A 26,418-nucleotide genomic window follows, 5' to 3' on the forward strand; every position below is an offset into this window, starting at 1 on the left:
TCTCCTGGGCTATAGTCCTTGTTGTTGTTCAGTTGCCCAGTCATGTCCAACTCTTTGCAACCCCATGGACTGCAGCACATCAGGCCTCCCCGTCCCTCATCATCTCCCAAAGTTTGCCCAACTTCATGTACATTGCATCAGCGATGCCATCCAACCATTTCATCCTCTGTCATCCCCTTCTCCTTCTGCCCTCTATCTTTCCCAGCATCAGGGACTTTTCCAATGAGTGGGCTGGTTGCGCCAGGTGACCAAAATACTGGCGCTTCAGCTTCCTTTGTTTGGCTTCCTTAATCCTTAGTTTGGCTCAAACAAAATTCCTTTCTATTCCTATCATAGATTGGTTTACTGATCATTTCTGTTGACAACCATATACATTTGTCCCTCAGCAGCTGTGGAGGATTGATTCCAGGCTCCCCTATGGATACCAGATTCTGCAGGTGCTCAAGTCCCTTATGTGAAATGGCATGCATGCTCAGTTGCTTCAGTTGTGACCAATTCTTTGCAACTTCAAGGACTGCAGCCCTCCAGGCTCCTCTGTCCATGGGATTCTCCAAGCAAGAATACTGGAGTGGGTTGCCATGACCTTCTCCAGGAGATCTTCCTGACCCAGGGATCAAACCCATGTTGCCTACATTGCAGGTTCTTTACCATGTGAGCCACCAGGGAGGCCCAGTGCAATGTAAATTATACATAAATAGTTGCAAACACAACATGAATTCTATGTGAACAGTTGAGGACATGTAGCAAATTCAGGTTTTGCTTTCTTGAACTTTCTGAAATTTTTACTTTTTCCCAGTATTTTTGATCCTTAGTGGATTGAATTCATGGTTGTGGAACCTGAGGATAACTGAAGACACAGAGCACTGACTCTAACGCTCTCCTTGAGACTCAAATTACTTCTATGAAAATCACAATGGTGTTGTTTGGCTTATCTCTAAAGATTTCCTATCCTTTATTCTGGGGCTTCCCTGCTGGTAAAGAATCCGCCTGCTAAGCAGGAGACCTGGGTTCGATCCCTGGGTTGGGAAGAGCCTCTGGAGAAGGGAAAGGCTACCCACTCCAGTATTCTGGCCTAGAGAATTCCATGGACTGTATAGTCCAGGGGGTCACAAAGAGTCGGACACAACTAAGTGACTTTCACTATGACTATCCTTCATTCTAAATCAGTGGTTTTCTATCTTGGGTGATGTTGCACCCCCAAGGAACATCTGGCGATGTCTGGATATATTTAAAAAAAATTTTTTTTAAGTATTTATTTGTCTGTGCTGAGTATCAGTTGCAGCACACAGGCACTTCCTTGTGTCATGTGAGATCTTCTGTTGCTTAGCTGCTCCGTGGCATGTGGGGGTCTTTGTTCCCCAGCTAGGGACTGAAATTTGCATTGCAAGGTGGTTTCTCAACCCTGGACCACCTGGGTAGTCCCTGGATACATTTTTGATTCTCACAATTTGGAGGAGTAGGTACAACTAGTGGGGAGAAGCCAAGGATGCTGCTTGAACATCTTACAATGCACAGGTCAGCCTCCACAACAAAGACATATCTGGTCCCAAATGTTGATAGTTACTCCTACAAATCTGGCCCAAAGAATTGAGAACAGATACTCAAACAAAAACTTGTACATCAAGGTTCACAGGAGCACTATTTCCAATTAGCCAAAGGGTGGAAACAACCCAAATGTCCACCAACTGATGAATGACTCATCAAATTGTAATACATTCATACAGTGGGATATTATTCAGCCATAAAAAAAAGAATAAGGCACTAATACAACATGGATAAATCTAAAAAAACATTATGCCAAGTGAAAAAAGCCAGACACCAAAGGGCACATATTATATTATTCCACTTATATGAAATATCCATGATAGATAAATCCATAGAGCTAGAAATCAGCCAATAAGTTGCCAGGGCCTGGCAGAGTGCAAAATAGAGACTGACTGTTTAATGGGTAGAGAAGGTCTCCCTTGGAGGTGATGGAAATGTTTTGGTACTAAAGTTACACAATATTGTGCATGTACTAAATACCACTAAATTGTACAGTTTAAAATGGTCAATTCTGGGCTTCCCTGGTGGCTCAGTGGTAAAGAATCCACATGCCAATGTGGGAGACATGGGTTCAATCCCTGATTAAGGAAGATCCCACATGCCACAGAGCAACTAAGCCTGTGTGCCACAATAGTTACTGAGCCAGTGTTCTAGAGCCCAGGAGTTGCAACTACTGAAGCCCGTGCATCCTAGAGCCCATACTCCACAAGAGAAGCTCCACAGTGAGAAGCCTGCTCACAACTAGAGAGTAGCTCCTGTTCAATACAACTAGAGAAAAGCCCACACAGCAGCAAAGCCTTAGGACAGCCAAAACTAAATAACTAAAATAACTAAAAACTAAAATTATTTTTTTAAATGAGTCAATTCTATGTTATATGAATTGTTTTGCCTATATTATGTATTTTGCCTCAAATTTTTAAAATGTCAACAGTGCTAGGGTTAAAAAGCCATTCTAAATTTATGTACCAAAGTTATTCTCTTCTTCAATAGGTAAAAGGCAGAGAGGATTGTATCAAAGACAAAAAGCATCAAGCACTATAATGAGGTTTTTTTTTTTTTTAAACGCAGCCTGAACCTCACATAGTAAGCTCATTTTTTGTTTTCTAATGGGAAAATCTTGCCAGGAAAAAAATAATGGCTGTTGCCAGCTCCAAGTAGATTTGTTTTACTGTTACAAAATTATGAAGCTAGATAAGGATTTATAATAAATTGGTGACATCATCTGAACTGCACAGGCATGAATATGCTACCATAACAGCAAGACTCTCAGATTTAATATAGGCCAGAAAATGAAACAATTGTCTTTGAATGTGTGCCTTCACTTGAACTATAAACCTGGGAGCTGTCAAATAAAATTAGGCAGTACATTATTAAACAGTCACTTTACAAGCCTTGTCAGTTTGAATGCGCATTCCCTGTTTGAAAATATGGAGCTGTATGGCTTGACTTAAAGCTTAGGATTGACCTCAACTGAGCACTAATTCAGCAGAGACTCAAAGAACTTAGAAATTTACTCTAGTAGCTATGAACCATCTTTCCTTCCATTAAGTCTTGGTAAGTGGAGGGGATATGTTTGGGTTCTTTGAAGTAAAGGAGCCAAGGGAATGATGCTGCTATGGTTTAATCAGTTTGGTTCAGTCACTCAGTCATGTCTGACCCTTTGCGACCCCCATGGACTGTAGCACGCCAGGCTTCCCTGTAAATCACCAACTCCTGGAGCTTGCTCAAACTCATGTCCATCGAGTCAGTGATGTCAACCAACCATCTCATCCTCTGTCATCCCCTTCTATTCCTGCCTTCAATCTTGCCCAGCATCAGGGTCTTTTCAAATGAGTCAGTTCTTTTTTCATCAGGTGGCCAAAGTATTGGAGCTTCAGCATCAGTCCTTCCAATGAATATTCAGGGCTGACTTCCTTTAGGATGGACTGGTTTGATCTCCTTGCAGTCCAAGGGACTCTCAAGAGTCTCCTCCAACATCACAGTTCAAAAGCATCAATTCTTCTGTGAGGGTCAGTCTCTCCCATCAGGAAGCTTCCATAAGCCTCTTATCCTTATTCATCAGAGGGCAGACAGAATGAAAACCACAATCACAGAAAACTAATCAAACTGATCACATGGACCACAGCCTTCTCTAACTCAGTGAAACTATGAGCTGTGCCATGTAGGGCCACCCAAGACGGATGGGTCATGCTGGAGAGTTCTGACAAAATGTGGTCCACTAGAGAAGGGAATGGCAAACCACTTCCATATTCTTGCCTTGAGAACTCCATGATTTAATAATAATAAACAAAAGACTGTAACTGGTAGCACCATCACTGTTTCTCTACAGCACAACCACATGTTCATGGATCCTAGGACATCAAAGGCATGTTACTATTAAGTATGGAAAATGAAGATGGAAACTGACTTTGTGGATTAAGAATTTATAGGTCTAGGGTTACCTTCTAAGCTAGGTAAAACCTATCTCCAAAGACTAAATACCAAAAGAGGAGAAATGGAAAACGTGCTGAGGCATCTTTATATTTTTATGTTAGTTCAGTTCAGTCGCTCAGTCATGTCTGACTCTTTGCAACCCCATGGACTGCAGCATGCCAGGCCTCCCTGTCCATCACCAACTCCTGAAGCTTACTCAAACTCATATCCATCGAGTTGGTGATACCATCTAACCATCTCATTCTCTGTCATCCCCTTCTCCTCCCACCTTCAATCTTTCCCAGCATCAGGATCTTTTCCAATGAGTCAGTTCTTCACATCAGGTGGCCAAGGTACTGGTGATTCAGCTTCAGCATCAGTCCTTCCAATGAATATTCAGGACTGATTTCCTTTAGGATAGACTGGTTGGATTTCCTTGCAGTACAAGGGACTCTCAAGAGTCTTCTCCAACACCACACTTCAAAAACCATCAATTGTTTAGCACTCAGCTTTCTTTATAGTCCAATTCTCACATCCATACAAGACTACTGGAAAAACCATAGCTTTGACTAGGTGGACCTTGGTTGGCAAAGTAATATCTCTGCTTTTTAGTATGCTGTCTAGGTTGGTCATAGCTTTTCTTCCAAGGAGGAAGTGTCTTTTCATTTCATAGCTGCAGTCACCATCTGCAGTGATTTTGGAGCCCCCCAAAATAAAGTCTGTCACTGTTTCCATTGTTTCCCCATCTATTTGCCATGACGTGTTAGGACTGGATGCCATGATCTTAGTTTTCTGAGTGTTGAGTTTTGAGCCAACTTTTTCACTCTCTTCTTTCACTTTCATTAAGAGGCTCTTTAGTTCTTTGCTTTCTGCCAAAAGGGTGGTGGCATCTGCATATCTGGTTACTGGTATTTCTCCCAACAATTTTGATTCCAGCTTGAGTTGGAATCAATAATTTTATGTTAATTATTCTCCAAAAATATAACCTGTATGTCTGTTATTATTCAGCAATTCCAGATATTGTTTTCTGTACAACAAAGCAAAATAAAGCTGTTTGAAGATTCATGGGTAAATATTATTCTTATTCTTTAAAAGAGGAGTAGGAACATCTTGTAGTTTGCTATTATTGAGAAGCCAAGATGAATTTCTTTCACAAGCTTTGTTATTATGGTAAAGACATGAAATTAGCCATCATAACTGCCTATTAGAGTAATAAATACCATAAATTGCTGCTATAGTACTTAAAATACACAGTAAGAGAAGTGTGTTCTGACATAGAAAAAAATCTGATGGAAAATAGGTATGACTAAAAATCAAATTCTACTCAAACTCTGTAACAAAAACAACCCTCAAATTTTTTAGCAACAAAACTCCCAAGAAATTGCTTTGTGGAGTACTGAGACCTTTGTCATTTTATCATGAATGTACCAGTTATTCAGTGGCTAGGGGGTGGGGGAAGAGGATGAAAGGGTAGATAAAGTTTTAACGTCTATCTGAAGATGACTACAGATACTCCTGGTACATAATATCTGGTAAGCCTAAATGTGCACCTTTGTAAAATTCTCATATTTTCTTTGTGAAAATGTTAATTCTCTACTAGAATCTTACACATAATTTAATTTATACATGCTGTTCTTTTTTTGTAACAGCATCTTTCCTTGTTAACTACATACTGTTCTGGTGTTTCACAGTGTATTGTATTCTCTGTGTTATGAAAAATCACAGAGATAAAACCTATCAATCAAGAAGGGTGACTTTCACCATGGAAGTAGTGTCCTAGGCCCCTTACTTTGGGGACCTCCCACTGTGTGTTGTGTACAGCAAGCTTCTGAGTTGAATTTCTTGTTACTTTAACTTGGTGACTGCCAATCAGTGCTGCTGCCTTTGAGTTACCGTAGCCAGGGACCATTGCTGCTCAGAGGATTTTGATATGTGAGGCACTCCACTATGTGACACAGATGTTTTAGCTGTTACCATAAATGAGGATGAACACTGAGCCATTTCTCTTTTCCTCTCCTCCCATCCCAACACCATACTGTGAGAACATAGTTTTAAGAAAATATTTTCTTTCACACCATAAGGTAGTTCCTAGGTTTTTAATTGACTTTATACACAGCTGATGACTAGGGTGCTCAGAATACAGTTTATTGGAAGAAAATGAAAACTGCCTATGACATAAGGAGACCTAGGTTTGCCTTCTGACTCTTCATGCATAAACTGTAGACTTTAGATAAGACTTTCTCTCATGACTATGTTTTATACTACATAAAATGAAGATAATAATCCATATTTATACTACAGGGTTCTCTCACAACTCAAGTAAGATAATGGAGAAATATCTATGAGTTATGAACTCTACAGATACTTGTTAATACCAAAATAATTATATATTCATAAGAATCATAAAAACTAAACCCTACTTAAATACTAAATCTCTATATGGTAAATGGAATTTCAACGCCACATAAAATGGACACTGCCGATGGTCTACTGAGAAATGATTCACACAAGTCTGTTCTCATCCCCTCCACCATTTGTAAGACTATGAATTTTTCCATATCATACAAGCAAAAGAAGGATTCCTCTAGCACATCTATAAATAATTTCTTCATCCAACATCAAAGAATACTAAAAGAAGTTGACCTCAATTTAATTTTTCATCTATACTATATGGTTTCCCAGCTGTGTTCTTTGTTTTTGTGGCTCCTTAATTAATGAGGCCAATGACATGTCTTTTTGATATTTTCCTCTGCTGTCCCTTTGTATGACACATTGAGCTATGTTTGTGAGAACCTTCGCCAAAGCCAGTAAAAACTTCATTGTACACGGCCAGAAAAAAAAAAAAGAGCACACAGTAGCATCTTTTTTTTCCCCTCACTAACAGAGTCAGCAATTAACAAGTATAATCAGACAAACTAAAGCTTAGAGTGTCAAGGATAGATTCTTTGCGATTCAGGATGTTAAGGATGTTTTCAAAGTGCTCACACAAATAGTCAAAATGCTGTTATTACAAGCTGCCATGTGTTTGTAAAAGTAGCGTTTTTGGAAGTGCTTCTCTTATCTCATCTCCGGGTTGGAAACCTCTCCATCTTTGCAGATTGCACTAACAAGCAGTATCCTTTAGCAAGAACTCTATTAACTGCCTGACTATTTAAACAGACACTTGCTGAGGCATCTTTTAAAGCAAGCACTTACTGATAATGATTTGATGACTATTCTAAAAAGGAAGAAGGGAAACAAGGAGGAGTATGTTGCCCTGTCTCAGTGCCGCTCTCTTCACTACAGGGCCATGATGAAAACCAAGAATCATAGCATTCTCCAAATCCACTTGAAGCTTGAAAGAAAGTGAAAATCAAACCATGATTCCAGTTACTCTAGAAGGTTCTGTTGATAGTTGATGCTGGAGTTAGGACCTGGCATAGATTAGTTCTAGAACTTCGACCATTTAAAAAAAATGTATTCAGGTTTTAAAATTTTCAAAACTATCAGAGATAGGTATATTTTGTGAAGGTGGGGACAGAATCAGAATCCCTGAGGGAGTGCTGGAGAAAACACACAAAAGCTGACTCATCAAGGTTCAGGAAGATATTTTCCATCTATAATCCTTGGGGCTGCCTACCAGGGCCCAGACTGGTGTGGGGTGAGAAAGATGCCTAGAACACAAACATAAGGAAGCACTCTTTCTCTAACACACCCTAGTCCCAGTCTTCCTGCCTACAGAGGCATCTGATCAAATAACTTCATTTTAACTACTGAATGATAGAACCAATGGAGATCTACGTCTTCAACAAGGACAGCAATGAGCAGAGACCTCTGCATTCTTCCATTATACATTAGGATTTTCAACATGCTTTCATATATATTCTCACATTATGCCACCCACAACCATCTGAGGCTAACAGTGTGCTATGTTATTAATCCCACCACAGAGATGAACAGTCAAAGGCTTTGGTGTAGTCAATAAAGCCGAAGTAGATGTTTTTCTGGAAGTCTCTTGCTTTTTCGATGATGTAGCAGATGCTGGCAATTTGGTCTCTGGTTCTTCTGCCTTTTCTAAATCCAGCTTGCACATCTGGAAGTTCATGGTTCACATACTGTTGAAGCCTGGCTTGGAGCATTTTGAGCATTACTTTGTTAGTGTGTGAGATGAGTGCAATGGTGCGGTCGTTTAAACATTGTTTGGCATTGCCCTTCATTGGGATTGGAATGAAAACTGACTTTTTCCAGTCCTGTGGCCTATGCTACATTTTCCAAATTTGCTGGCATATTGAGTACAGCATTTTCACAGCATCATCTTTTAGGATTTGAAATAGCTCAACTGCAATTCCATCACCTCCACTAGCTTTGTTTGTAGTGATGTTTCCTAAGGCCCACTTGACTTTGCATTCCAGGATGTCTGGCTCTAGGTGACTGATCACACTATTGTGGTTATCTGAGTCATTAAGATGTTTTTTGTATAGTTCTTCTGTGTATTCCTGCCACCTCTTCTTAATATCTTCAGCTTCTGTTAGGTCCATACCATTTCTGTTCTTTATTGTGCCCATCTTTGCATGAAATGTTCCCTTGGTATCTCTAATTTTCTTGAAGAGATCCCTAGTTTTCCCATTCTATTGTTTTCTTCTATTTCTTTGCATTGATCACTGATGAATGCGTTTTATCTCTCCTTTCTATTCTTTGGAACTCTGCATTCAGATGGGTATATCTTTCTTTTTCTCCTTTGCTTTTAGCTTCTCTTCTTTTCTCAGCTATTTGTAAGGCCTCCTCAGACAACCATTCTCTTTCTTGGGGATGGTCTTGATTACTGTCTCCTGTACAATGTCACAAACCTCTGTCTGTAGTTCTTCAGGCACTCTATCACATCTAATCCCTTGAATCTATCTGTCACTTCTACTGTTTAAGCATAAGGGATTTGACTTAAGTCATACCTGAATGATCTAGTGGTTTTCCCTACTTTCTTCAATTTAAGTCTGAATTTTGCAATAAGGAGTTCATGATCTGAGACATGGTCAGCTCCTGGTCTTGTTTTTGCTGACTGTACCAGACCACCTTACCTGCCTCCTGAGAAATCTGTATACAGGTCAAGAAGCAACAGTTAGAACTGGACATGGAACAACACTGGTTCCAAATCGGGAAAGGAGTACATCAAGGCTGTATACTGTCACTCTGCTTATTTAACTTATATGCAGAGTACATCATGCAAAATGCTGGGCTGGATGAAACACAAGCTGGAATCAAGACTGCCAGGTGAAATATCAATAGCCTCAGATATGCAGATGACACCACCCTTATGGCAGAAAGCGAAGAAGAACTAAAGAGCCTCTTGATGAAAGTGAAAGAAGAGAGTGAAAAAGCTGGCTTAAAACTCAACATTCAGAAAACTAAGATCATGGCATCCGGTCCCATCACTTCATGGCAAATAGATGAGGAAACAATGGAAACAGTGAGAGACTTTACTTTGGGGGGCTCCAAAATCACTGCAGATGGTGATTACAGCCATGAAATGAGAATATGCTTCCTCTTTGGAAGAAAAGCTATGACCAACCCAGACAGCATACTAAAAAGCAGAGATATTACTTTGCCAACCAAAGTCCACATAGTCAAAGTTATGGTTTTTCCAGTAGTCATGTATGGATGTGAGATTTGGACTATAAAGAAAGCTGAGTGCCAAAGAATTGATGCTTTTGAACTGTGGTGTTGGAGAAGACTCTTGAGAGTCCCTTGGACTGTGTGGAGATCCAACCAGTCTATCCTAAAGGAAACCAGTTCTGAATATTCATCGGAAGGACTGATGCTGAAGCTGAAACGCCAATATTTTGGCCACCTGATGTGAAGAACTGACTCATTGGAAAAGATCCTGATGCTGGGAAAGATTGAAGGTGGGAGGAGAAGGGGACAACAGAGGATGAGGTGGTTGGATGGCATCATCAAGTCGATGGGCATGAGTTTGAGTAAGCTCCAGGAGTTGGTGATGGACAGGGAAGCCTGGTGTGCTTCAGCACTCTGTGCTGGGGTCACAGAGTTGGACACGACTGAACAACTGAACTGAACTGAACAGAGATGAACAGACAAGTTTAGAGCAATGACAGGATTTGATCAAAACAGTAGAGGTAGAACTTGAATTCAGGACTCTGACTCTCTCTGCCAAGTACTCTTCTCATTATAATACCCAACACCAACTCTTCCTTTGAGGTCCTTTATAACATCAGATTTCATGACCTATGTTGATTAGAATTTATCATCAGGTCACTGCAGTGGCTGGTTAACAAAGAAATAACCTTAAATTTGTCTGTTGTCAACTGCCCATATAACAGCCTTATGAGAAATGAAAAATGGACAAAAAGAATTGATTTAATGGGTCTTATTTCCAGTCTTTAACACTTTACAGGCAACCAAAGCCATTTAAGTCAACCTCACAGGTGATTTTTTCCCCTATTATCATTAGTTGCATAGTTCAATCATATTGTTGTTTATGTTATTATCAATAAGGCCTTAGAAATCATTAGCAGCATGTGAGTAATTTTGCTAAGAGTTGTAAAGAAGCAAAGATTAGGGCAGGTTTATATAATATCAAGTTTGAGCCTTCTCTCCCTGTACTAAGAGATGTTCAGAAAAGAGCAGGGGTGGGGGAGTGGTGTGGGGGAGTGGTGTGGGGGAGTGGTGTGGGGGAGGAAAACTCTTTCCAGTGAGCAACCTGTCTCTGCACAGCACTGCTTCAGACAAAACCTTTCTAACACTAACCAGAAACACAATTTAGTTGTCCACAAAAGAAAAAAAAACTTTGAGTTGCAAATCTAATTTCCTGTATATAGTGGATTACTGTAGAGAGAATCTAAATTATTTAAAGTGAAGAGAGACTTACTTCTCCCCATGTTTTCCTGTGGTCTCTGGTAGATCCTTGGATGATGAGTCCCTCTGCAAAAGACAGCACACACACAGTCAGATTCAAGTTCCATTAAAACTGATGTTGTCAACATGAGCATTTCATTTCAGTGCTTTCCAATCTTTCCCCCTTATATAAATAAAGCTGATATCTAACCTCAGAAGATGGAAACACAGTATTCTGGAACACATGGGCTCCATATCAGTTGGCTATGACCTTGTTTATCTGGCATTAGTTTCTGCCCTTGCCAAATAAAAGTCATCAAAGTGGTCACATGCTTCTTTCATAGGAAAGCAGGGATATCAACAAAAAAAAGGTGGACAAAAATGCCAAAAGGCTCAATTTTAATAACAAGGCTAGTGTGTTATTAGCCTGTCTATCCCCGGTTTCTCTTCAGTGTCACTCTGTGACAAATCCAATACCCTTTACAGTGTAACATTTTCCTGAATGGTGTCAAACAGCAGTACCTCTAATCAAATTATCCCTCCGGCAAAGCAGCCCACAGAGTTACTACCAGTAAACAGCATGAATCAATAATAACTATGAGCTACTGACAACAGAAACTTTGGAGGAGAAAAATACATACTGCAAATGCAGGTATGCATGGAGGAGCAGCAATTCTGTTTCTTTAGGAAAATACACACACACAGAAGCTAATTTATACCACAATGGCTTCATTTTCTTACAGGGTTTAATCACAAAACTACCACACATTTACTGTTCACTTGTCAAATTCCCAATATGGAGCTAAGCACCAGAGAGGCACAATTCTAAGACATAATTTATCACTATGTTAAGGAATATGTAACCTGCTTAAGTCAAACATATAGAGGAGAGTAATGTCAAAACCAGGGAGCTGGAAGAGTAACCCTGGGCAACAGGAGAACCCAGCCTATGGGACTGCTAGAGAGGCAGATCCGAGCCTACACTCCCAACCTACTCCTACACCCTACCAACAAACACAGGAGCCTAGCCTTACAACCATGATAAGCTGAGGAGCCCAGCCTTACAACCATGATAAGCTGAGGAGCCCAGCCTATGGCCCGGCTCACTTGCTGGGAACAGCCTGTGGTCTTGCCCATGCAGGAAGCCCAGCTAGTAATCTTGTCCAATGAAGAAGGGTAGCTTGCGGTCCCACCCAACAAGGAAGCTCAGCAGCATGCAGCCTTGTTCAACTTCATGGCAGTGTCTGTGGCCCCACCTAATCCTGAAGCACAACCTGAAGTCATGTAAAAACACTCTGTCCTGCCTGGGGCCCTGCTTAAACATAAAATCCAGCCAGCAGTACCATTGGGTTGTGGAGTGCAGTCTGAGATCCCACACAACAAGGCGTGACTGCTGAACCAACCCATAGTCCTGCTCAATCATGGAATTGAACTGGTGGCACCACCCTACCAACAAACACAGTCTGGGACCTTACCCAACTGGAGGTGATATCAGAACTCAGATAGTGGTCCCATCTCACTGCTGAGCAAAACTGGTAGCCCCACCCAAACAGGGAGATGGTCACCTAGTAGTTCTGCTTGAACTTGGAGCCCAGCCAATAGGCCTACCCAACAGTGGAGCCCAGTCAGTGGCATTTCCCCCAACCTCAGAGCATAGGCAATGGCCTCACCCAATGAGACTCCAAGTGCAAGCCCTGCTGACTGTGGAAGCTATCAGCTGACCCACAGCTGAAAGCTATCATGAGTGGTGAAGGTCTTTCTCTACAGAAGCGAACCTGTAAAGTCTGGAGGAGGAGATTGCTTAAACAAATGAACAGACACCAATGCAAGGAATCAGGAAACAGTTAAACATGACATCACCAAAAGAAACTAAAAGTTACAACAACTGACGCTAATGAAACAGAGGTCTATAAGCTATCTGAAAAAGAATTCAGAAAAATTCTCTTAAAGAACTTTCAGTGAACTACAAGAACACATTGACAACTAAAGAAAATCAGGACAATAGCACATGAACAAAACAAAAGGTTAAAGAAGTAAACAGAAACCATAAAAAAAAAAAAAAAAAAAAACAGGATCTTTTGGGGGTTGATAGAAGTGTCCACTGTTTTTTTTTTTTTTTTTTTAACTTTTTATTTGTATTGGGGTATAGCCAATTAACAAACAATGTTGTGATAGTTTCAATGAACAGCAAAGGAACACAGCCATACATACACATGTATCCATTCTTCCACAAACTCCCTTCCCATCCAGGCTGCCACATAACATTGAGGAGAGTTCCATATCCTATACAGTAGGTCCTGGTTGGTTATCCATTTTAAGACTAGTAATGTGTATATGTCCATCCCAAACTCCTTAACTATCCCTCCATCCTTTCCTTCCCCCCAACCATAAGTTTGTTCTCTAAGTCTGTGAGTCTCTTTCTGAAAAACAGAAATCTTAGAGCTGAGGAATACAATAACTGAAGAATTCAACAGAATAAAATGGTAATATCTAGCAATAATTACTTTAAATGTAAATGGGTTAAATTCTCCAATCAAAAACAGCATGGCTGAGTGGATAAAAAATAAGATTTCAATGATATGCTGTCTACAAGAGATTTACTTTACTTTTAAGGACACATATAAAATGAAGTGAAGGGATGGAAATAGATATTCCAAGCAAGTAGAAACCAAAAGAAAGCAGGGATAACTATACTTAGATCAGACAAGGTAGACTTTAAGCTAAATATGGTCATGAGAGACAAAAGAAGGCCATTATATAAAGAAAAAGGAGTCAATTTCATCAAGAAGATATAACAACTGTAAATGCTTATGAGCCTAATGTTAGATGCACTTAAATATATAAAGCAAGTACTACTACAAATAAAATGAGAAACAAACAGCAATACAGTAACATGTGCTGACTTTAATATCCCACTCTCAACAATGGATGCATCATCCAAATAGAGAATCAATCAGGAAACAGTGGATTTTAACTACACTACAGACTAAATAGATCAGACAGAGAGCATTCCATCCAACAGTAGCAGAATACACATTTTTCTCAAGAATAAACTTTTTCTAGGATTGATCATATGGTAGGCCAAAAAATAAGTTTCAACAAATTCAAGAAGGCAGAAATTATATCAAGCATCTTTTACAAATACAATGTTATGAAGTTAGTAATCAATAACTAGAGGAAAGCAAGAAAAAAATTAAGTACATGGAAATTAAACAACATCTTCCTGACCAACCAATGGACCAAAGAAGAGAAATCAAAAGGTAAATAAAACAAATCTTGAGACATACAAAAACTGAAATACAATACAAGAAAACCCATCAGATGCAACCAAAGTAGTTCTAAAAAGTTTATAGTGGTAAATTTATAAAAGAAAAAAGAAGATCTCAAAAGAACAACCGAACTTTAGCCATAAAGAAATTAGTAAAAGAAGAACAAACTAAGCCCAGAATTAGTAGAGGAATTAAATACTAAATATTAGAGCAGAAAGAAATAAAGAATAGGAAAGCAACAGAAAAGATTAACAAAACTAAAAGTTGGTTCATTGAACAGATGAACCAAACTGACAAATTTTTAGCTAGACCAATGAAAAAAATGAAGATCCAAATAAATAGAAATGATCATGAGACTACTATGAACAATTACCCACCAACAAATTAAACAACCTAGAAGTACTAGCATAAAAAAAAGACAAATAGACTGAAAAAACAGAATCCTGAGTCCAGAAATAAATCCAAGCATATAAAGTCAACTAATATATGACAAGGGAGCCAAAAACACTCAATGGGGAAAAAACAGTGTCTTTAACAAATGATTCTGGGAAAACTAGATATTCACATTAAAAAAATTGAAAATGGACCTCCTCCCTTACACCATGGACAAAAATTAACTTTAAATGAACTAAAGACTTAAATGTAAGACTTGAACTCATAAAAATTCCTAGAAGAAAACAAAGGGGAAAAAACAGGTAAAAAAATCACAAATTAATGAGACTACATCAATCTTAGAAGCTTCTGTATAGAAAAGAAATGATCAACAAAATGAAAAGGCAACCAAAGGAATGGGAGAGTTTATCTGCAAACCACATATCCAACAAATGGTTAATATTCAAAATATACAATGAACTTATACAACTCAACAGCAGAAAACAATCAAATTTTAAAATGGGCAATGGATCTAAATAAACATCTTTCAAAAGAAAATACACAAATGGCCAACAGGTACATGAAAAGGTGTTCAACATCACTAATCCTGAGAGAAATGCAAATCAAACCACAATGAGGGGTGGGGGAGTTGGTTCAAGAGGGAGGGGACATATGTATACTTATGGCTGATTCACGTTGTTGTATGGCAGAAGATAACGCAATATTGTAAAGCAATTATCCTCCAGTTAAAAATACATTACAAAAATACAATGGAACATCACACCTCACACCTGTTACTATGCCTACTTACAGAAAGATGAGAGAGAACAAATGCTACTGAGAATATGGAGAAAAGGGAACCCTTGGACACTGCTAATGCAAATTTAACCTCGTACAGCCACTGGAGAAAGGAGTATGAAAGTTCCTCAAGAAAATAAAAAACAGAAATAACATGTGATCCAGCAATTCCTCTTTGGGGTATATAGGTGAAGGAAAAGAAATCACTATCTTGAAGAGATTCCTGCACCACCATGTTCACTGCAGCATCATTTATAATATTTGAGACATGGAAATACCTGAATGTCTATCAACAGGTGAAGAGATAAAGAAATGCACGTGCAAGCACACACACAGGAATATTATTAGTCATAAGAAAGGGAATTCTAACATCTGTGACAACACGGACGAATCTTTGAGAGCATTAGGCTAAGTGAAATAAGGCAGACCCCAAAAAACAAATACTGTATAATCTCACTTCTGTGTAGACTCTGAAAAAAAAAAAAACTTACAAAAATAGAGAGTAGAATGGTGGTGGCAAGGGGTGGGGCAGGGGTGGTGGTAAGAATGGGTGAAGATGGTCAAAAGGTACAAACTTCCAATTTTAAGATGAGTAATTTCTGGGGACGTAATATACAGTATGATGATTACAGTTATCAATACTTACTGTATACTTGAAAAATGCTAAACAAGTAGACCTTAAAAGTTCTCAATACATCACACAAAAAATTCTAACTATGTGAGGTGATGGATCAGCTAACTAACCTTTATTGTGGCTTTCATTTCACAATATATTTATGAATCAAATCATCACATTGTACAACTTTAACTTATACAATGTTATATATCAATTATATCTCAAATAAAGCTGGGAAAGAAAGAAATTAAGTCTATATGAAATAGGGACACTCAGGGAATAAATACATGACTGAAACCTGATAACGAGTTGTACAACACTGGAAAATTATTTCTATCTCAAGTTCCTTGCAAAAGGAAGGAGCAGAATTAGATGAATGTTTCCCAAGTTGATGTCCACAGAATGTTAAAAGGTGCATTATTCAAAAACAAGGCTCTGATCAAATAAATGGAAGAAATGCTATCTTAAGGTTAAATGGGTTTATTATAAAACTTTTCAGAGCCTTAAAAATGCTAATAAGCAATGTGACAAAAGTATACTCTCTCCATGTATTTGGCTATACAATCCTTTTCATAAGCAATCAATATTTCTTAGGAGTTCTATTCTTGTGAGCTCAGTTTGGGAACCCACAGAAGATAACTGCTAAAACCTCTTTTAGCTCTGAGATTTCATTACTATCTAACAAGGCTTTAATTGTACAGAACAAAAGTAACAGTGAATCCAGAAAGAAGTCAAGGGGGTTAATTCGCACAGTATTTTGAAGTCAAAAGGAACTTGAGAAATCATCTAATGATTTTTCCTCACTCCACCTTTTACTTAAAGCAGCAGGTCACACTCGCAAAATCTTATGCAGAACACTAATATATAAAATGGGTTAGGGCCAAAGTCTTCAGGGTGAATTGACATAGAGGGCTGTAGTCCCACTTACTGGGATTTCTCCTTGAGGGAGCCTAGAAACGTCATCGGAAAGCAGAGGTTAGTGAGCCTTGACCCTTCTAATTAGCTATTCTGAGAAGGCTTTGGGGAAGAGCTGAACTCGCCTACATATTCACAGGAAGGTCCTTCACCCTTCCCGGTATCAACTCAATTTTAAATCCTCCTTAAGACTCCTTTAAGTCGGACACATAAAATAAGCATTATGTAGAGAGAATCACAAAACTTTTCTCACTCTAGAAAAAACCGCATGACAGTAAATACACTAAAATGCAACCCCTGTAGAGACGAGAAGCTATTCAAGTGTTAAGCCGGGGAGCCACGTGGCTACACTTGGATTTCAAGAAGTTCTGAGTGGCGGCAGTATGGAAAAGAGGAGATTTGACTGGCAAGACTTCTTGTACTTTATTTCCTGTTTGTTCTTTAATATTTAATAGTCTTTTTGCAAAGAATCAAGTCTTTCTCAGTTGTGTTCGGGGAACCACAAAAGGCTTTCAGGCCTAAGCCAGGACTTTCAAGAGGATTGGCCTCTCCAGAGGTCAACACAGTGGAGAGAACAGGTTTCAGAGGCAACTCTCTTCCAGGGGAAGATGAAACCAAGGAGGTAACCGTCAGTTGACTCACCTAGTGTTCCAGCAATAAACTTCCAAAGACCCGAATTTTGTTTTAAAGAAGACAATTTCCTGACAGAGGTATGGAGTTTACCGCCTACTGACAATAAACCCTGGATTCCCCCAGTCCCAGGTTACTACTCTGCTTCTCCTGTTGCCAGGGTTAAGCTAATTTCTTTTTTTTTCTTTTTTTAAAATTAATTTATTTTAATTGGAGGCTAATTACTTTACAGTATTGTATTGGTTTTGCCATACATCAATGCTAATATCTTAAAGTAATGACAACATACGTAAAAACAACAATAAAGCAGCTTTTAGCCAGACATTAACAAATCTAAATAAAAATCACTGTTCCATGGGTTTACCCAGCCTGGTATCAAACATTCTCAATAAGCAGGTTCCACCTTCATCAGCAGTCACCCTACATTCCAGCCAAACCGGCCTCTACTCATCCCAAAAGTATGCTTTAAACTGTTCCAATTCTATGCCTCTGCTCTTCTCTACATTATCCATACCTACTAAAATCCCATTCATCCCTCACTATTGGTAGTGAAGCCATTCCTCATTCCACGAACAGGAAGTCATCTCTTTTCCTTTGAACTAAGACAATGTGGAACTTAGGTGCTATCTTGTACAGATGTGCATACCTTACAGTGTCCATCAGACCGCACTTTTCAGAGGGTAAGTAATTTGTCTTCTACATCTGCGTCTAGGTTGTGCAGGACACCAGATCATTCCCAATGAGAGCTCTAGTGGCCAGACTTAGGGGAGGCTCTCATACCAAGTATGTTTAGGACAATCTTTTTGCCTAAGTTTTCCTTACTATATAGATCAATGAATCATACTTCAGTCACTTACATACCACCTTAGTTGATTTATTGATTTTTGCTAAATGCATTTATTGTCTTCACTTCAGATTTCCTTCAATGAAGTCATTTTTTTAAACTTCACTGTTCACTTTAGCCTTATCCTGTAAAACACTATGTGAAATCACAAATTCAATGTTTTTGCTAATGCATATAAAAATACATAACTGTTAAAGTTCAAAAACTTTTTCAAGGTTTGCTCTAGTCATTTTGTTTACTTTGTGGAACATTGTTCATTCCTATCTTCAGTCAATTAAAAAAATAATGGGGGTCTTTTACTTACCAGGTGCTGTTCTACTCTTTAAAAGGGCAGTTGTTCTCAACTGAAGGTAATTTTCTCCCCAAGAGACGTTTGACATTATCTACAGATATTTGAGAGGCTGGCGCAGTGGTAAAGAATTCACCTGCCAATGCAGGAGACACAGGTTTGATCCCTGGGTTGGGAAGATCCCCTGGAGGAGGAAATGGCGACCCACAGCAGTATTCTTGCCTGAAAAATCCCATGGACAGAGGAGCCTCATGGGCTACAGTCCTTGGGGCTGCAAAGAGTCGGACACAACTGAGCGCACACACATGAAAGATATTTTTGCTTGTTAAAACTGGGGAGGGATGCTACTAACATCTCAGGGGTAGAGGAAGCCAAGGATACTGCTAAACATTCCACAGTTTTCAGAATAGTCCCCCACAACACAGAATTATCTGATCCAAAATGTCAACAATATCCAAGTTAAGAAACCCTGCTTCAGAGAAACATGGCAAATGAAAGAAACATTATCTGCTTTTCTGGAGCTTACAGTCCAGTAACAACGTTACAGATGCTACTACTTTCTTCCTGTACGTTCAAGTAAGATTCATTAAGTCTACAGTTTTCGGGATTTCTTCTCTGTGGTATTAATTTCTTATATCAGGCAGGCATTCTGGCACTGAGCAAATTTCCAGAACTGTGGCCTCTTAAATAATGGCAGGTTTCACACATTCCTGACAAGGGTTCCACCACCAGGTCAGAGTGTGAGCTTTGCCACCATGTGTTCCAGGTTTGAGACTGCCCTGCCAATTACTAGCTATGTGGCCTTGGGCAAGGGATTTAACCTCTCCAAGCCTCCGTTTTTTCAACCATAATGCAATTATTATTGGTAGCCCTAATTTCACAGACTTTGAGGGAAGATTAAATGAGAACAGTTCAATGTAACAACAAATAAACAGTGAACAGGACCTGTGAGGAGGGTAACAAAGATTTTCATTCCCCCAAATGTCTTGGTTCAGTGTAGTTCTGGTGGCCGATCTGGTTCAATACATTCAGTTCAGTTGCTCAGTTGTGTCCAACTCTTTGCGACCCCATGGACTGCAGCACGCCAGGCCTCCCTGTCCATCACCAACTCCAGGAGTTTACTCAGACTCATGTCCATTGAGTCAGTGATGCCATCCAGCCATCTCATCCTCTGTTGTCCTCTTCTCTTGCCCCCAATCCCTTCCAGCATCAGGGTCTTTTCAAATGAGTTAGTTCTTCACATTAGGTGGCCAAAGTATTGGAGTTTCAGCTTCAACATCAGTCCTTCCAATGAATATTCAGGACTGATTTCCTTTAGGATGGACTGGCTGGATCTCCTCGCAGTCCAAGAGACTCTCAAGTGTCTTCTCCAACACCACACTTCAAAAGCATCAATTCTTCGGTGCTCAGCTTTCTTTATAGTCAAACTCTCACATCCACACATGACTACTGATAAAACCATAGCCTTGACTAGACAGATCTTTGTTGGCAAAGTAAGTATTAAGTGTAAATATTACTACTTAAGACAGAGAGTAGAATACTATATATTTAATGAGCCGAATTTTTAAAAATGTTGATTTTAAAGTTTTAGCATCAGTTGCATGTCCTATTTAAGTTTGGAATGTGTGCCCTCAGTTCTTTATGAGCTTCCTTTGCCATTTTTGCTGTCCTTAAATGTGCTTGTGCCTCTTTTCCCAAGCTTCCAGTGACAATCAGAGCCTGGAAACTCCCAATCCTGGTAGCGATTCTTCTTTCAGCAATCCTCTGAGACTCGATTATTAGTTCTGAAACACTGAAGGGTACATTTGAATTTGTAGAGAAGCACTTTGATGACGGTTTTATTTTTGAGCCACATGGCTCTCTCATGGCTGATTAGGTAGGTCCATCATTTCCCTGTCCTCTACTGTGGAGGACTCAGATACTTGCATTAATTTCTGGACATCCTGCTAAAGGCTGTGCCAGTCCTAGTCTCCTGCTCTTCCCCAAGCCCCAAAGTCCTTTCGATTTTGAAGAGTAAGTGGGCCTAAGGGCCCTGTGGCATACTCTAGAGTTGAGAGGAAATCCATTGTCTCTTCATGATGTCTCTTAAAGCCCCAACTCTCTTGAGCTGCTGAAGGGCCTTCTTTAAGAGGTGAGTTTACTCTACCGGGTTCCTCAGAGCTTCCCCTCTGCATCTTCTCCACTTCCACATCCTCCAAATAATAAAAACTCTACTGGTATATGTTATATATCTACAACAGTAAAGCCATTCCATATATATCATCTCATGAGTGCTCACAACAATAACTTTTGATAAGTGATAAAACTAACTTTCAAAGAAATTGACTTATGCATGTTCACATCATCAGTAAGGAGGAGAGTCCCAGGATTGCTGTTTTTAGTTCATCAACACATTTACATCAATTTGGTACACTTTCATACGTGCACAGCTCAAAGACTTCACAAACACACCTGCTCTAACTGGCATCCAGATTAAGATTTGGAACACACTCCACAGGATTTTAACTGAGGGGTTCCAACACCAAGTCCAGTGCTCTTTAAATCATACCTGTAAATCATACACATAGGCATTCAACATATTTTTAGTTACTGCTTCTAAATGTCAGAATTTTGCTAAGCACTGCAGAGCTGATGGTAAATAAGACAGATTTGATCCCTGCCCTAATATAGCTTAGAGTCTATAGGGGGTCATAATAATTTATTTTTAAAAAGACCATACATAAAGGAGCTTAAGGTATAGAGGAACTTTAAAAAGTTCAGCATGGCTTTGGTGTGGTAAGAAAGAGAGAAGAGGTTAGAGAAAGAAATAGTCAAATCATAGAAGGCTTCACTGCCTGAAAAAGAGTTTGGATTCTAAATGTTGTGGAACAGTGCTAAACAATGCCCCTTCTTCATAAAACAGCCTCTTCCCGAAGAGCTGGCTGAAGTCTTCAACTGCTCCAAACTTGGGTACTTACTCCACACCATTCACTTCACTAGGCCCATTAACCTCAATGTATAAATAAAATAACTGACATAAAGTTAAGATATATATTTTAATATGTACATATTAAGTACTAATAATTATACAATTCTAAATCATGATATAAAATAATGTTAAAATGTATATGTGTATATTATAAATATTTATAAATGCTGTTCCTCCCAGTGATATACACAAAGCAGCAGCACAACCTTCTTTTCAATTCCACAAACACTATGACGATGCAAATACATATTGTGTTTCTACCCTGTGCCTAGTTGCTGGAAAGACAGCAGTAAATAAAAACGATAAAAATCCCTGCCCTCAGGAAAGTTACAACCTAGATGGGTGGAAGCCTGTGCTTGCTTACTGAAACAAGCAAAATGTATAGTATGCTAAATTGTGACAAATAGCGGTGCACAGCAAGGATACAAAAATAAGGCCTGAAAGGAGGATAGGGACTATTTAAATCTGTGTAAACAGGCAAGCATTTTTTGAATACTTGTTTTTTAGTAGTTTATCAATGTAGTTTATCAATAACTGTTGGTTGTATACCAGGGGTCAGCAAACTTTTTCTGTAAAGGGCCAAACTTTTTCTGTAAACTGTTTCTGTAAATGTTGAGCTTTGCAGGCCATATGGTCTCTGCTTAAACTATTCGACTTTGCTATTGTAGCATGAAAGCAGCCACAGAAATGAAATTGTGTGTGGCTGTGTTCTTTTTTTTAAAATATATTTATTTTAATTGGAGGCTAATTACTTTACAACATTGTATTGGTTTTGCCATACATCACCATGAATCCGCCATGGGTGTACATGTGTTCCCCATCCTGAACCCTGCTCCCACCTCTCTCCCATCCCATCCCTCTGGGTCATCCCAGTGCACCAGCCCCGAGCATCCTGTATCATGCATCGAACCTGGATTAGTGATCTGTTTCACATATGATAATATACATGTTTCAATGCCATTCTCCCAAATCATCCCACCCTCACCCTCTCCCACAGAGTCCAAAAGACTGTTCTATACATCTGTGTCTCTTTTGCTGTCTCTCATACAGGGTTATCATTACCATCTTTCTAAATTTCATATATATGCATTAGTATACTGTATTGGTGTTTTTCTTTCTGGCTTACTTCACTCTGTATAATAGGTTCCAGTTTCATCCACTTCATTAGAACTGATTCAAATGTATTCTTTTTAATGGCAGAGTAATACTCCATTGTGTATATGTACCACAGCTTTCTTATCCATTCGTCTGCTGATGGACATCTAGGTTGCTTCCATGTCCTGGCTATTATAAACAGTGCTGCGATGAACATTGGGGTACACGTGTCTCTTTCCCTTCTGGTTTCCTCAGTGTGTATGCCCAGCAGTGGGATTCCTGGGTCATATGGCAGTTCTATTTCCAGTTTTTTAAGGAATTTCCACACTGTTCTCCATAGTGGCTGTACTAGTTTGCATTCCCACCAACAGTGTAAGAGGGTTCCCTTTTCTCCACACCCTCTCCAGCATTTATTGCTTGTAGACTTTTGGATTGCAGCCATTCTGATTGGCATGAAATGGTACCTCATTGTGGTTTTGATTTGCATTTCTCTGATAATGAGTGATGTTGAGCATCTTTTTCATGTGTTTGTTAACCATCTGTATGTCTTCTTTGGAGAAAAGTCTGTTTGGTTCTTTGGCCCATTTTTTGATTGGGTCGTTTATTTTTCTGGAATTGAGCTGCAGGAGTTGCTTCTATATTTTTGAGATTAATTCTTTGTCAGTTACTTCGTTTGCTATTATTTTCTCCCATTCTGAAGGCTGTGTTTTAATAAAACTTTATTTTTGGATAGTGAAATTAAAATTTTATATCATTTTCGTGTGTCATGAAATTTCCTTTAAAAAATTTTCAACCACTTAAAAGTGTAAAAAGCATGCGCCATATAAAACAGACACAAGCCATTATCTGCCAGTCCCAGGAGTATACTGGGAAATGGCTTACTGAATTTCCATAAATCAACAAGTCAAAAGAAATCCAAGTAAGCCCAGGATAAATATTACTGAAACATAAAGATCTAGCACTATCAATAAGAAGAGTTAGACAACTGTCTAATAACTTTTAAGTCAGAGATATTAATTTTATATGATAGTGGGACTTGTATTTCAAGTACACAATAAAATATTAAAGACAATGGTGTAACTATCTAAATAAATCATGCTCAAGCTATAGAAGTGCCTCAGTGAATGAAAAGAAGTCATCACAGATGACATCAAATAATCTAGATGCCCTGTAAATCACTTGATGAAGTCAATGGGATTTCCTAACAGAAATCATTTATTTCATCCAAAGTAATGTTTCAATTATCACTTCAAACCCAATGAAATACAAAGCTATCTATCTAGTCTTAACCTTTCCCCTAACTTCTGTCATTTCAAATGCCCCAGAGAAATCTACACTTGGATACTGTGCCACCACCTGAAACATCAGGGATCTGAAACCAACTATTTTCTCCACTATGTATATTAAGTAGCTGACCCTCTAAATTCTGTAACTGTATTATTGATATCTTTATTATCAATAATTCAACCCAAGTGTTGTGGGATGACATTTTTTAGATACTTCAAGTTGTATTTCTCCCAAGAGTTCATTTTTTTTTCCCCTTCTTTCTTTACTTCCTTATCAACTATTTTCTCCACAAGTAGCTAAGCCACTCTGCACCCATGGCTTCAAATGTAAGATAAGCTTGGGTCAGAAAAAGAGAAAGGAAAAACTTCCAGACTTTGTCTTCCAAGGTACAGCAGAGACCACGTGACTGAAGAATGTAATGAAAACATGGGTTCCCTCTGCAACTCCATCATTCATGCCCCCATCCCAGGCTAGAAATAAATGAGCAAATAAATAAATGTTATCTGTTCTTTTTTCTAGCCTGTGCTAAGATAAGCAGCTTTCACTGAGGTGTCTGCCAACAGGTAGATGACTAAGCCACCTTGAAGCAGATCCTCCAGGCCCACTCGAGCCTTCACATGACTGCACGCCCCAGCTGACATGTTGAAAGCAACCTTGTAAGAGAGACTGAGCTAAAACTGCCCAGCTTAGCTACTCTTGGATCAATGACACTCTGACTGTGTGAGATAATTATTAAACTGCTAAGCTTTGGGATAATTTGTTATGCAGCAGCAGATAAATAACATGGTACTTATTATTCTTTTATATAAAATATTAAAATAAAGCACACATACATCAGATCAGATCAGTTGCTCAGTCGTGTCTGACTCTTTGCGACCCCATGAATCACAGCACGCCAGGCCTCCCTGTCCATCACCAACTCCCGGAGTTCACTCAGACTCACGTCCATCGAGTCAGTGATGCCATCCAGCCATCTCGTCCTCTGTCGTCCCCTTCTCCTCTTGCCCCCAATCCCTCCCAGCATCAGAGTCTTTTCCAATGAGTCAACTCTTCGCATGAGGTGGCCAAAGTACTGGAGTTTCAGCTTCAGCATCATTCCCTCTAAAGAAATTCCAGGGCTGATCTCCTTCAGAATGGACTGGTTGGATCTCCTTGCAGTCCAAGGGACTCTCAAGAGTCTTCTCCAACACCACACTTCAAAAGCATCAGTTCTTCAGCGCTCAGCCTTCCTCACAGTCCAACTCTCACATCCATACATGACCACAGGAAAAACCATAGCCTTGACTAGACGAACCTTTGTTGGCAAAGTAATGTCTCTGCTTTTGAATATGCTGTCTAGGTTAGTCATAACTTTCCTTCCAAGGAGTAAGCGTCTTTTAATTTCATGGCTGCAGTCACCATCTGCAGTGATTTTGGAGCCCAGAAAAATAAAGTCAGCCACTGTTTCCACTGATTCCCCATCTATTTCCCATGAAGTGATGGGACCATATGCCATGATCTTCGTTTTCTGAATGTCGAGCTTTAAGCCAACTTTTTCACTCTCCACTTTCACTTTCATCAAGAGGCTTTTGAGTTCCTCTTCACTTTCTGCCATACGGGTGGTGTCATCTGCATATCTGAGGTTATTGATATTTCTCCCAGCAAGTATACAAATCCTAAGTATATACCTCGTTGAATTTTCATAAAGTGAGCACAACTATGTACCGGTACCCAGATCTGAACAGAACATTATTGGCACTCCAGAAGCCCCCCTTGTGCCTCTGGCCTGATTTCTTACATCATAGATGAGATTTGAGTGTTTTTGAACTTCGTATAAGTGGAATCACAATGTATGCTCTTTTGAATGTGGCTTCTGCTCAGCATCATGTTTATAAGATTCATCCATATTGTTCTGTGTAGTTACAGTTCATTCATTCTCACTACCAATTTCATCCTAGGTCTATATCCCCATTAATGCATTCATTTTACTACTGATGGACATTTGGGTTTTCTCAAGTTTAGGTTTACAACAAATAGTGCTATGAACATTCTTGTACATGTCTTTTTATGAACATCTATAACTATTTCTGCATCTATGCCAAAAAGTGGAATTAATGGGTTTATAGGCATGCTTATACTCAGCTCTACTCATTACTTAATCACCACTTTTCCAGTATGGTTGTACACTCTCAGCAGTACTAGAATAGGGCTCCAGTTGCTCCACATTCATGCTGACTTCTGATACTGTCCTTTTCATCTTTGCTATTCTGGTGAATGGTCGTGGTACTGCATCACACATCTTCCTGATGATTGGTGAAACTGAACAACTCTTTTTACATTAATTGACCATTTGGACATCTTGTGTGAAGTGCCTGTTTCAAATCTTTTGCCTATTTAAGCAAATATTACTTTTAAGATCAGCAAAATACCATAATTTTCTCAACAGCTTCCCTAGTGGCTCAGTTGGTAAAGAATCCAATGAGGAGACCCAAGTTTAATCCCTGGGTTGGGAAGATCCCTTGGAGAAGGAAATGGCAACCCACTCCAGTATTCTTGCCTGGAAAAATCCCACAG

At 39.3% G+C, this 26,418-nt stretch overlaps 1 protein-coding gene and 1 pseudogene across 1 annotated transcript in view; both read right to left on the reverse strand.

Moving 5' to 3' along the window:
- The window catches only part of PRRG1 (proline rich and Gla domain 1), a 144,004-nt gene that overhangs the window by 81,676 nt on the left and 35,910 nt on the right, over positions 1 to 26,418 (reverse strand). The window contains exon 2 of the mRNA XM_027533252.1: positions 10,817 to 10,869. Within this exon, the coding sequence (XP_027389053.1) occupies positions 10,817 to 10,826 (10 nt within the window). The 5' untranslated portion in view covers positions 10,827 to 10,869. The remainder of the gene's footprint in view (positions 1 to 10,816; positions 10,870 to 26,418) is intronic.
- The window catches only part of LOC113886785, a 69,492-nt pseudogene that overhangs the window by 7,256 nt on the left and 35,818 nt on the right, over positions 1 to 26,418 (reverse strand).

This window comes from Bos indicus x Bos taurus, chromosome X, assembly GCF_003369695.1.
Source record: "Bos indicus x Bos taurus breed Angus x Brahman F1 hybrid chromosome X, Bos_hybrid_MaternalHap_v2.0, whole genome shotgun sequence".
In the NCBI taxonomy this organism is placed as follows: domain Eukaryota; kingdom Metazoa; phylum Chordata; class Mammalia; order Artiodactyla; family Bovidae; genus Bos; species Bos indicus x Bos taurus.